General features: G+C 38.8%; 1 protein-coding gene across 1 annotated transcript in view; it reads right to left on the bottom strand.

Moving 5' to 3' along the window:
- BFSP2 (beaded filament structural protein 2) overlaps window positions 1–9,897 on the bottom strand; it is a 127,062-nt gene extending 117,165 nt beyond the window's left edge. Inside the window, exon 1 of the mRNA XM_053715749.1 lies at window positions 9,442–9,897. Coding sequence (XP_053571724.1) covers window positions 9,442–9,897 — 456 coding nt within the window. The remainder of the gene's footprint in view (window positions 1–9,441) is intronic.
- Window positions 9,898–13,440: the final 3,543 nt, after the last annotated feature.

The following is a 13,440-nucleotide window of genomic DNA, read 5'->3' as shown; positions in this document are numbered from 1 at the left end:
CAAAAAACAACCTGAAAGCATGGATCCATCCTGCCTTGTATCAACTGTTCAGGCTGGTGATGGTGGTGTAATGGTGTAGGGATATTTTCTTTGCACACTTTGGGTGCCTTAGTACCAATTGAGCATCATTTAAACTCTGCGTCCTACCTGAGTATTGTTGCTGACCATGTCCATCCCTTTATGACTACATTATACCCATCTTCTGATGGCAACTTCCAGCAGGATAATGCACCATGTCACAAAGCTTAAATCATCTCAAACTGGTTTCTTGAACATGACAATGAGTTCACTCCATTGGCCTCCACATTCACTAGATCTCAATCCAATAGAGCACCTTTGTGATGTGGTGGAACGGGAGATTCTTATCATGAATGTGCAGCCAACAAATCTGCAGCAACTGCGTGATGCTATCATATGTCAATATGGACCAAAATGTCTGAGGAATGTTTCCAACACCTTGTTGAATCTATGCCATGAAGAAATAGAGCAAAAAAACAACAACAAAGTTTGCGAGGCAGGGGTTAAAAAGTTAAAAAGTAACTTTTATTTCAAAAACTTAAAACAGCATCACAAATACACAGGCTAGTGCAGCATCGGCCTTACGCATTTCAGCTTGCGCCTTACTCATAGACCTGCTGCACCTGGCCAGACAGCCCGATTAAATACATGTGTTGTTCAGTGACGTGTTAAAATGAAATAGTTAACTCTTAACACACCTTAACTGTCCTCTCTATTGTGTCACACAAGGATACATAGTTACTCTCAGTGTTATAAACAAGCGATTATTAGCATCTTACATGAGAATTCTAATTGTATAGACTATTTCCGCAAAGCTCTAGATAATACAGTCTATCTTTGGCTGTTAGAGAAAAAATACTAATAGTATCAGGTATATATAGGTAAAAATATCCTATCATTATTATCCTATACTACATCATTAGAAGGATATAATAAATAGTTGCAACCTGCAACTAATGAATCTCTAAAAATTCTCTACAGACACACTGTGTCAGAACGTATGTGTCCATAGAATCACATCTTGTGAGTCACTAATTCTCCACTAACTCTCAAATTCTCTATTATATACATAAAATTATTTTACAAAGGTGTAGTTAATGACATAACATCATACATTATCAGAGGCAAATCATAGAGATATGTCATATTATTAAATATAGTAAGAAGTAAATGAAAAACCTTGATATGTTTGTAAACTAATTAATATTAAAATTAGTCCAAAGGACTCTGTTATTTTATTCTCATTCCCAGAAGTTAATAAGATCAACATAAATGGTGAGGCCTCCTGGGGCCCTAGTTTTTAATTTAAATATCCAAAAGGCTTCACATTTATGAAGCAATTTTTCCCTATTAGCATTAACATGTTCTATGATTTGCCATCTGAAACTATCAACCCTTTCATTGTGAACAGATTTGAAATCGAGGGCCGCTTGGGGGCCTGTAGAAAGAGATTTTACATAATTTAAGTGCTCTTTTATTCTATCTCTGGCTTCCCTTGTGGTGAGCCCGACATACTGCATGTTACACTCTATACATGTGATCAAGTAGACTACAAAGGTTGTACGACAGTTTGTGCACGCATCTATGTCAAACACTCTCTGTGTGACAGCAGATTGAAATTACTTACCCCTCATTGTGTATGTACAAGCCTTGCAGCCACCAGTACCACACCTATAGTGTCCCTTGCATTCTAACCAGCTGCTAGCTCTTTTTTTGGTAATTCTGACCTCACTGGGAGCCAGGATATTGCCCGTTGTTGTATTCCTTCTGCATACACATTTACATAATTTTTGTACCCAGGGATATAGTGCCTCATCACCTTGTAGTATTGGCAGCCATCTTTGAATGATGTTAGAGATCTCTTTGAATTGGTTACTGTAATTAGTAACAAAGGTAGGCAGCCTATCCTCTCCTATTTCCTTTATGTTCTTACCACTTCTGAAAATAATTGTGCTTCTATCCATACTATCAACCTCTATTAATGCCTTATCAATAAGATATTTAGGGTAACCTCTCTGTTTAAAATGTTCTCTAAATTCTCCAGCTCATTCCTTAAAGCTCTCTTTGGCAGTTCTGAAGGCAAAATAGGGTCCAACCGGGTACTAGCAAGGTGTACCTAATAAAATTGCCGGTGAGTGTATTTTTGATGTGTTTTGTGACACTTTTATGTTTAGCAACACAGTTAACCAGAGCTCTGAAGTCACGGTAATCACTCTAGCACAAATCGCGTTTACTTTCAACTCATAATACAAGCTGTAAACCCAACGAGCGCAAACCCCTACAATAAACCCTTTACCGCTCGTGTGCAAACGTTTGTGCTCCACTCGTAATCTGGCCCTATGTATTTAAAGTTTTATCATGAAGCCTTGCAACTTTTTTTTTGTGTGTGTGAGGTTTAGAAATAAAGCATAATACAGTAATAATAATAATAATAACAAATAAAACATTCACTTGTGATTGGCGCAACCAAAATAGACACACAGATATATTTAAAAATAAATTATTTATGTATAGTTTATGGTTTTGAGCAATATATTATTATAGTTAAACAAGCGAAAGACAGTTTATATTAACATAACCAATTATCAGGATATGTTAAAAAGGAGGGCACTATTGAAATGCACACACATATATACAGTATATATAAGTGAACCATATATTGCCTGACTAGGCTTTCCTTCTGGGAGTACGGCTGTGATGCCGGTATGAATTGTTGCAGTGGCTATGACCGAGTAATTGTCTTGAAGATGGCCCAATCAGAGGCCAAAACATTGACAACTACACTATGAACTTGATGTGTGACTAATATAAATTCATTTGGAGTACTATTTAAATACCTGAGAGTGCTCTTCTAAATCTATGGTTCTTTTATGTATAATATTGAGGACAGCACCCAGGTACTGATTACACCCTAATGGTTGGAGCGCTGGGCGACCGGCTAATTACTATATATATATATATATATATATATATATATGTATTTTTTTTTTTTTTTCTAAAAACACATTTAAAAATATTTTTTTCAAATAGAGGCCCTATAAAAAACAGCAGTAACAGATACTTACTTAGATACTTTTTTTATTTAAGCTGTTTCTTAGCTTTTTTTAATATAAACTTTCTTTTCAGTATATACTGTAGCTGATGTTTACTGCTGATCTTGGGCCCGATCCGATATGCAGCGTCGCCCGCAAAAGCCGGCGACGCCGGTTTTTGTGCATTTTTGGTATTACATATACGGCGTAGCATACAAGTTACGCCTGTATATTTTACCCGTCGCTCGCAATTTTTACTCCCATAAGCTATCATGGGACCGCGTCGTAAATCAGTATCCAATATCCAGCGCAAGGCCTTACGTGGCGAAAATTGAGAAATCTTACTCCATTTTCACCTTGCCATAAAATGCAGCCGTAGCAGGCCTTGCACTGAGTATGGGAGCACCGTAACTCCCTAAAATTCCAGCAAAAAAAACACCTAACGCATGCGCAATGTCTATCTACCTGTCAACCGCAATCCCCCACCGCCATAACTAATAAAGTGTATTAGCCCCTAAACCGCCGTAGCCAACACCGCAATAAAACTATTCTATTATTAACCTCTAAACCGCCATAGCCCACATAGCCTATTAAATCTATTAACCCCTAATCTGCCACCGCCAACGTCGCCACCACTATAATAAAGTTATTAACCCCTAAACCTAAGTCTAACCCTAACACCCCCCTAACTTAATTATTATTTAAATAAATCTAAATAATATTACTATTATAAACGAAAGTATTCCTATTTAAAACTAAATACTTACCTATAAAATAAACCCTAAGATAGCTACAATATAATTAATAATTACATTGTAGCTATTTTAGGATTTATTTTTATTTTACAGGCAACTTTGTATTTATTTTAACAAGGTACAATAGCTATTAAATAGTTAATAACTATTTAATAGCTACCTAGTTAAAATAATTACAAAATTACCTGTAAAATAAATCCTAACCTAAGTTACAAATACACCTAACACCACACTATCATTTAATAAATTAAATTAATTAACTACAATAAGCTAAAATTAAATACAATTAACTAAAATAAACTAAAGTACAAAAAAAAACAAACACTAAATTACAGAAAAAAATTACAAGAAGTTTAAACTAATTACTCCTAATCTAAGCCCCCTAATAAAATAAAAAAGCCCCCCAAAATAATAAAATGCCCTACCCTATACTAAATTACAAATAGCCCTTAAAAGGGCCTTTTGCGGGGCATTGCCCCAAAGTAATCAGCTCTTTTACCTGTAAAAAAAAATTACAATACCCCCTTAATATTACAACCCACCACCCACACACCCCTACTCTAAAACCCACCCAATCCCCCTTAAAAAAAACTAACACTACCCCATTGAAGATCACCCTACCTTGAGCCGTCTTCACCCAGCCGGGCACAAGTGGTCATCCGATCCGGGCAGAAGTCTTCATCCGATGGGGCAGAAGAGGACATCCAGACTGGCAGAAGTCTTCATCCTATCCGGGCAGAAGAGGACATCCGGACCGGCAGAAGGCTTCATCCAAGCGGCATCTTCTATCTTCTTCCATCCGAAGAGGAGCGACTCCATCTTGAAGATATCCGACGCGGAGCATCCTTCCAGCACGACGACTACTCGACGAATGACGGTTCCTTTAAATGACATCATCCAAGATGGCGTCCCTCGAATTCCGATTGGCTGATAGGATTCTATCAACCAATCGGAATTAAGGTAGGAAAAATCCGATTGGTTAATTTAATCAGCCAATCGGATTGAACTTCAATCAGATTGGTTGATTGGATCAGCCAATAGAATGCAAGGTCAATTCTATTGGCTGATCCAATCAGCCAATCGGATTGAACTTCAATCCGATTGGCTGATTAAATCAACCAATCGGATTTTTCCTACCTTAATTCCGATTGGCTGATAGAATCCTATCAGCCAATCGGAATTCGAGGGATGCCATCTTGGATGACGTCATTTAAAGGAACCATCATTCGTCGTTAGTCCGTCGTGCTGGAAGGATGCTCCGCGCCGGATGTCTTCAAGATGGAGTCGCTCCTTGTCAGATGGAAGAAGATAGAAGATGCCTCTTGGATGAAGCCTTCTGCCGGTCCGGATGTCCTCTTCTGCCAGGATAGGATGAAGACTTCAGCCGGTCTGGATGTCCTCTTCTGCCCCATCATATGAAGACTTCTGTTGGGAGGGTATTGTAATTTCTTTTTACAGGTAAAAGAGCTGATTACTAGGCTATGTGGGCTAGGCAGTTTAGGGGTTAATACTAGAATAGGTTTATTGCGGTGTGGGCTATGGCGGTTTAGGGGTTAATACTAGAATAGGTTTATTGCGGTGTGGGCTATGGCGGTTTAGGGGTTAATAATTTAGTTATTACTTGCGGAGTGGGCTATGGTGGTTTAGAGGTTAATACATTTATTATTAGGAGTGAGAGGGGGGATTGCGGATATAGGGGTATATGTGTCGGGCTTATTTTTGGGAGGCGTGTTAGACAGTTACGGGAGATTTAAAATTTTAGTTAGTTTTGTTAGGCGCCGGCAGTTTCTAAAGTGCCGTAAGTCACTGGCGACTCCAGAAATTTGTAGTTACGCTCATTTCTGGACATCGCTAGTTTATCTGACTTACGGCACTTTAGGAACTGCTGGCGGGGTATATGTAATACCCCGATGTGCGAGGTGAAATTATGGGCGGCGCGGGTTCCCTCACTTGCGCCGAAAACCACGCCGTATATCGGATTGCGCCCCTTATGATCTCTAGGTATGTGTAAATATCTGTTTTACTTATGATCCTTTTTATTTTTAGGAATGTTTAGAATTATTAAATCAAATTATCTTTTCAGAAATTTATCTGTTGCTCCAAATATGTTTTTAAAGATAGTTTTAATTTAATCTGAGTGTCACCTATTAGAAATATTAATTGATAAACCAGTCACTGTTCACTGTATTAATGTCATGATTTTACTACCACTGATTTAATTCCCTTTGACAAAGGAAAAAAAATCTAACTATAGGTTTAATCCAATATACGGTTATCACCCTATAATATTTTTTTTTATTATTGGGATTAAGTGGTGCATTTGTGGTACTTGTTTCCTAGAAATCTGTTTAAAGCAGGGATGTTTTCAAGGATCTTTATTGCAATATTTCCATGTTTTGCACAGAAGTTTCAGTGCAGTACATTTGACTGCATGTCCATACTTAGGGGCATATGTATCAAGCTCCGAATGGAGCTTGACGCCCGTGTTTCTGGCGAGCCTGCAGGTTTGCCAGAAACAGCAGTTATGAAGCAGCGGTCACAAAGACCGCTGCTCCATAACCTGTCCGCCTGCTCTGAGCAGGCAGACAGACATCGCCGGAAATCAAGCCGATCGGGTTGATTGAGACCCCCCTGCTGGCGGCCTATTGGCCGCAAGTCTGCAGGGGGCGGCGTTGCACCAGTAGCTCTTGTGAGCTGCTGGTGCAATGCTGAATACGGAGAGCGTATTGCTCGCCGTATTCAGCGAGGTCTGTCGGACCTGATCCGCACTGTCGGATCAGGTCCGACAGACCTTGATAACTAGAGGCCTTAGAGACCATTAAGAAAAGTGATAGGTTTACAAATTTTGTTTTATTTATATTTTAAGGGAACCTGACCCACAGTGTTGTTTTATTTTCACTGTCCTGACTTTGGACTTTGACCTCTGTTTTCAATACTGAAATATTATTTTTACCTAGTAATAGTACCAGTTTATAGTATAGTTTTGTACACTGGTATCTCCAGAGATGTAGGCTGACCTACATCTGTGAGTTAATTAAACAAACTTGTGTCTCCTAGCAAAACATCATCACAAATACAATTCACTTAATAGCATGAATAAGGAGCAGATTTGCTTTAATAGGATAATGCATCATTTTAAGGGATAGAGAGGACACAAGCTTAGGGTATATTAATTATAGAAAATATTTGAAGAATTAGCCTTTAGGATTGGCATGCCAAATTTGAATACCAGGTAGCTACATGCAGGGCCGCCACTAGAAGTTTTGGGGCCCCTGACTTAACCATTGATCAGCCCCCCCCCCCCCCCCCCCTTTGACATAGGCAATTTTTGACCAAGTCACTAAAACGTATATGCACTTTATTCTTAAGTGTAGTCAAACTTGGAAATGTTGTAAAGGTAGTAACACAGAAACACACAGACACACTCATACACTGAAACACACACTCACACATAAGGATTTACATATAGACACTCTAGGAGACACGCAAAGAAACACACAAACACACTCAGACACAGACACCCAAACAGACACTCAGCACTTGTTTACATTGACCTGACAAGTAATGAGGTAGACTACAGTTTTGTCAAAAAAGGAGATTTACAAAACAAAATATGGAGTTCTGATTATCTTTTTGTCAAGGAAGATGCCAACTAAATGATGACAACAGCATGCAGTGGCTGAAAGGAAGGGCCCTGAACTGTCTAAACAATAATTTAAAGGTTAAATGGTGGATTGGTGACTTCCGGAAAGGTCTCATTAGTCTCAAAGTCTGTAGAAAGATGAAATTAATCAGTAGTAAGGTCCAAATGTCCTAAAAAGGAACAGACAATTGACACACACACACACACACACACACAAACACAAACTTGCACATACACCCAAGGAAACATTGACAGAGAAAGCCTCAGAAAACACAATAAGACATACACACACAGAGAGACAACCACATAAAACACAGAAAGCCATAAATACACACACACCCTCACTGAGACATCCACAGAAAACACAGAAAGACATAAATACACACACACTCTCACAGAGACACCCACAAAAAATGCACAAACATACACACACCCTCACAGCGACACCCACAGAAAACACACACCCTCACAGAGACATCCACAGAAAACATAGACATACATACATACACACACACACCCACCCTCACAGAGACATCCACATAAAGCACAGAGACATACCCACCCACCCTCACAGAGGTATCCAGAGAAAGTACACAAAGACATACATACACACCCTCACAGAGATGCCTATATAAAAAGCACAAAGACATATGCACACATCCTCACAGACATCCACAGAAAATGCACAGACATACACACCCACCCTCACAGAGAGACCCACAAAAAAAATACATATACACTCATAGAGACACAAACAAAAGCACAAAGACATAAACATAGACACCCACAGAAACACTCACAGGAGGTTACATTTCTGCACATTGCATCCCCTAAATCAACAGTGTGTGACATGCATGATAAAAAAAATTGCAGAAATTAAGAGATTACTTTTGAAAGAATCATATTTGTAAATGTGCAAACAAAAATAATTCTGTGAATTCAAAATTGTACATTAATGATCTGGGTAGATGGCTAGATGAAGAAAAGTACTTTTAAAAGGTTGACATATTTTTGTTTTTTTCCCTCCATTTTCCCCAACCAAGAGCACCACTTCAAATATAGTGTACAAATGTTCCTATCTGTCAGCTGTACTTATGGATTTTGAAAATGCTGTACTCTATATGGTCTTGGTGGAAGCATAAGCTGTGGTACTCATACCATTAGATCTGGTTAAATGCAGGATTTAGGTTTGTTTGTATGTATTTCAAAATTAAGTCAGCTGTAGTGTAAACTGAACAGTTTTAAGTTAACCTGTCTCATTTCAAACACTGAGCAATCTTAGTCTGAGAGTATAACATTTTATGCAGATGTAAAAATCTTAGATAAAATGCCTCCTTGCATCTGGAAAGTCCTTGCATAAAGGGGCAGTAAACTGGAATGTAATTAATATATATATATATATTAATTCAAAAAACATATCTGCCAAATGGGCACCTACCATTTGTGTATTGAGGAGGAAACATTTCTGCATGGCTTTAAATATATCATTTATACAGCATTGTCAAATAATCATAAATACACTGCTACTAAAAAAATGTGTTTTTATGGACCCCTGGCCCCACCATACAACTACTACCACCACACTGAAGTTACAATCCGAAATTGCACAAAGAAATAAAAAACATTTACTAAGTAAGTCCTACCTTCCATGCAAATGAAAGTGATCTGCAGTCTGACTCAGGCACACACTGTACAAAGTGCCAAGACTGTCTCACACTGTGCATAGTGGTTTAGTGCACACTCAAAAAAAAAACTCTCAAATGTTAATACTTTACTCCTTGTAATAACATTTCCCATGCTCAATTAGCACTCTGCTGTAGTACCCACTGGTGGCTGCCAAAATTTTAAAAAATAAAAATAAATTGTTCTTGCCTCATGGGGCTCCCCTGGCCCATTGGGCCCCTGACAACAGTCACCCCTGTCACCCCCTGATGGTGGCCCTGGCTACATGTAATATTGTGTTTGCCATATCATCGACACTCTGAACACATACCTGATGGTAGACATTTTCCCAGTTGTCTCTGAGTGATCCCCAGCTGCTCACAGATGAAGACTTCTTGTCCAGATACACTCTGATATGCTCCTCCAACTCTCGATTCACCTGATCTAAAGCTCTCACTTTATCAATATACTCCACCAGGCAAGCATTCAGTGTTTCAAATGTTGGGGCTCTTCCCCTTTCAAAACCTTGGGCAACTGGAACAGGAGGTCCAAAGCTGCGTAATCCCTGCATGAAGACACTACTGATGCCTAAGGCTCGGCGAGACACCCTTGTACCAAGACTACTGACTCCCCCAGTTGGTACACTGCCTACATAGACCCCAGGGGGTCTGGGCAGGTTACTTGCACTGCCAATGCTTACCCTACGGTTGGTAGCAGCAGAACAATCTGCGGAGGTTAAATTGGGCTGTTGGCCCAAGATAGAGGATCTACGTCTTGGTAAAGGCATTGCTACCACAGGACTGAAGCACACTGTACCAGCACTGAAACTCTCTGGGTTACCTTCTCAATACTAAGCTGGCTTGTTTGTTGTTGCATTTTGTCATATGCTTTTCTGGAACACTGTTTTTGAAATGTGCCACAGAGTTCTGTGTCATTGTCCTATGGTATTCACTATATCAGCAGTTCATTTCAAGAGTAATCTATTTGTTGTATAAAAAAAATCCCCCAAAAATCTGATGAAATCCATTTAAAAAAACAAATGGGCACAAATACAGACCACAATAGCATAGAACATTTAGATTGATTCCTGTATGAACCAAATGAAACTTGTTGCCAAAAATGGTCACTGTTATCACATAAAAACATAATTGACACTATCTTTTCTGTTAAATACTGCTGTTCCTAGGTATGTGATCCACAACTCTATATTTTTATGCAGTGAGGTAGGTGCAAATATTGTATCAATTTAGATGTTTAAAGGGACACTGAACCCAATTTTTTTCTTTTGTGATTCAGATAGAGCATGCAATTTTAAGCAACTTTTTAATTTACTTCTATTATCAAATTTTCTTTATTCTCTTGGTATGTTTATTTGAAAAGCAAGAATGTAAGTTAAAATGCCGGCCCATTTTTGGAGAACAACCTGAGTTGTCCTTGCTGATTGAACAACACCAATAAACAAGTGCTGTCCATGGGTCTGAACCAACAATTTGCTGGCTCCTTAGCTAAGATGTCTTCTTATTCAAATAAAGATAGCAAGAGAACGAAGAAAAATTGATAATAGAAGTAAATTTGAAAGTTGCTTAAAATTGCATGCTCTATCTGAATCACGAAAGAAAAAAATTTGGCTTCAGTATCCCTTTAAGTACAAAAGGGTATTATTTTGAAATTACGTAAATACCAATTTCCATATAAACACTTTAATGAAACTACTGTGATTAGATATGTCATATCTTCAAAATAAATTACTTGTAAAGCCACTGGAATTACATTATGCATGACATTTCAAGGGGTCAGTGACAATTCCTAGAGAGGTGGTAATTTGGGCTATAACACCTCCCAGTCATTTTTATATCACTCATAACTTCAAGTTCACTAGTATTCCTAAATTGGGCAGACAGACCCTTTTGTACCTTTTAGTTTGTTTTCATTGTTTTCTGACAACTTCTGAATAGTACAGCTTAGTCTGGCTCCTAAAGCCATATCAAAAACAGATACAACCTGCCCCCTCGGAGCAACTTAAGGTGTTAACTAAGGTGCTACATAGAGAGAAAAAAGTAGTTGACTGTGTACATATAAACTATCATAGAAAAAGTGGAAAAAAAGGATACATTTAAATAGCAATGACTAAAATGGGTAAAAGTATTACAAGTATCATCTTTCTAAGGGACCTTCCAATGTAAAGTCCTATTTGGGAGCCACAAGCATTAGAATGTTCCTTTAACAGTGACTTTAAAGGGACATGAAACCAAAAATTTTTCTTTCATGATTTAGAAAGAACATGCAATTTTAAACAACTTTCTAATTTACTTCTATTATCTAATTTGCTTCATTCTCTTGATATTCTTAGCTGAAAAGCATATCTAGATAGGCTCATTAGCTGCTGATTGGTTACTGCACATAGATGCCTCCTGTGATTGGCTCTCCCATGTGCATTGCTCTTTATTCAACAAAGCATATCTAAAAAATGAAGCAAATTAGATAATAGAAGTAAATTGGAAAGTTGTTTAAAATTGTATTCTCTATCTGAATCATGAAAGAAAAAATTTGGGTTTAGTGGCCCTTTAAGCTCTTTCATCATTATTTTACCATCTAGAAATTAGAAGATCAATAAATATATTTCCAGTTAGTTGAGTGGATGAGTGGGTGGGTTATAGGAAATTATCAACTTAGACTTTAAAAATGGAGTAAACGCAAATTTAGTGACTGATAAATAGGTTTCCTATGGTAACTCCACTTTCATCTGCCTTTGGGAAGCAAAATCCTAAGGTTAACTTAAAATAGGTTATATATTGTATATAAAATATCTTATTTAATCTTCTTACAATATATCAAATCAGTATTTTCTGGTTATAAAAGTAATAAATCTTGATGCTGATCACCAACATGTCCATTTCATGTAAAAAAATAAAATACAGTGATTGTGGACAAATATAAAATATTGAGACTCAAGTCAGAGAGTTGAACATTATAGCCATCATTTAGTGACCTGCCTATTTAGGGTCAGAGTACAAGTGGAGTGCTAATTTATTGTGCGCCTGCAAACAGGCAAATTTGCCTGTTTGAGGTTGCGCAATAAATAAACAGCCATTACAAGTGGCTGGTTATTGCTACCGTGAGCTCACGGTAGCAATTAGCACTCATAAAATTAACCAGAGATCAGATCTCTGGTAAATTTTATAAATGTGCCTCAAATACCCCCAAAATACGGAGTTGTGTATTTTATTAAAAAATAAAAATTGGGGGGAACTTCCGGGTGGCGGCCATGATAGGCTGCATAATTACATACTGCTCCTGCATCCTATCTACTTTTGACTGAAATAACTTTCCAATTAGCTCAAATAATAACTACACTAATAGATCTTCAATCCGCTTACGATCCTGCATTGGATGAGCCTAAAATTATCAAGATATCTGCAGTTTTGAGCTCCCGGAGCACGACAGAAGGTTGCGGCCTTCCCTACACCCTCGGAGAGGCACATTTGGGCCTTGTCGTTAAGAGGCACGGAGTGCCGGTTGCAAGAAATTACTGGACTTATTGAGTACCATCTACCTGCCAAAAGAACTACACCACACGTTTACCATGGAGATACCCTTTTATTTACTGGGGGAGATACGTAGCCTGCTTGACGGACATTATGCTGCTCTTGCAGATACACTGAATAGGTCAGTATATGACTGTAGCAGTAGTCCGGTCCCACAATCGCCTCAAACTGAGCCTGCTTTTATGGAAGGAGAGGAGGGTGGCGTTTTGGGGCCCCAGCGATCACCACTCGCCTTCAGTACCACTCTAGATGAAGAGCCCACAAAGCCGGCAAAGCACTGTATGGAGATCTCCACTGCTCTATCCCCGACCGAGGAAGTTGAAAGCATGGAGCTTGAACCTACTATACCACACCCTTGGAATAGTATAAGAGGGGACTTACATGCGATCTCACTTGGAGGAGAGGGACAAGGTGTTGCGCCCTGGCAGATGCAAGCTGTATGCCCTTCGGCGGGACCGAAGGCAAGTGCAATAGGAGCGGTCTTTTCTTGCAGCAGATATTTGCAGAATATCTTCCCAGGCGACCCCTAACAGGCAATTGTGCCCAGATCATCATTTCCACTCACTCAAAGGTAGCGCACACCTTACAATCTCCCTACTCACTAGATGTCTGTTTTTGTGCGGCTAGCTGGGATCCCGGCGGGCCGCATTGAATTGCCTCCTGTGATTTCTGTAGCGCAAGTAAAAGTGACTTATTCAGTGTCAGCGCTTGTTTGCTAAATATGCACCGGACTGCTCCTTGGGATCCCTGCAGCGTGAGTAAAGGAGACTCAACACCAGTACCGA

This window comes from Bombina bombina, chromosome 5 (assembly GCF_027579735.1).
Source record: "Bombina bombina isolate aBomBom1 chromosome 5, aBomBom1.pri, whole genome shotgun sequence".
Taxonomy (NCBI): domain Eukaryota; kingdom Metazoa; phylum Chordata; class Amphibia; order Anura; family Bombinatoridae; genus Bombina; species Bombina bombina.
The sequence above is the reverse complement of the archived record's forward strand: the minus strand, read 5'-3'. Positions and strand labels throughout refer to the sequence as shown.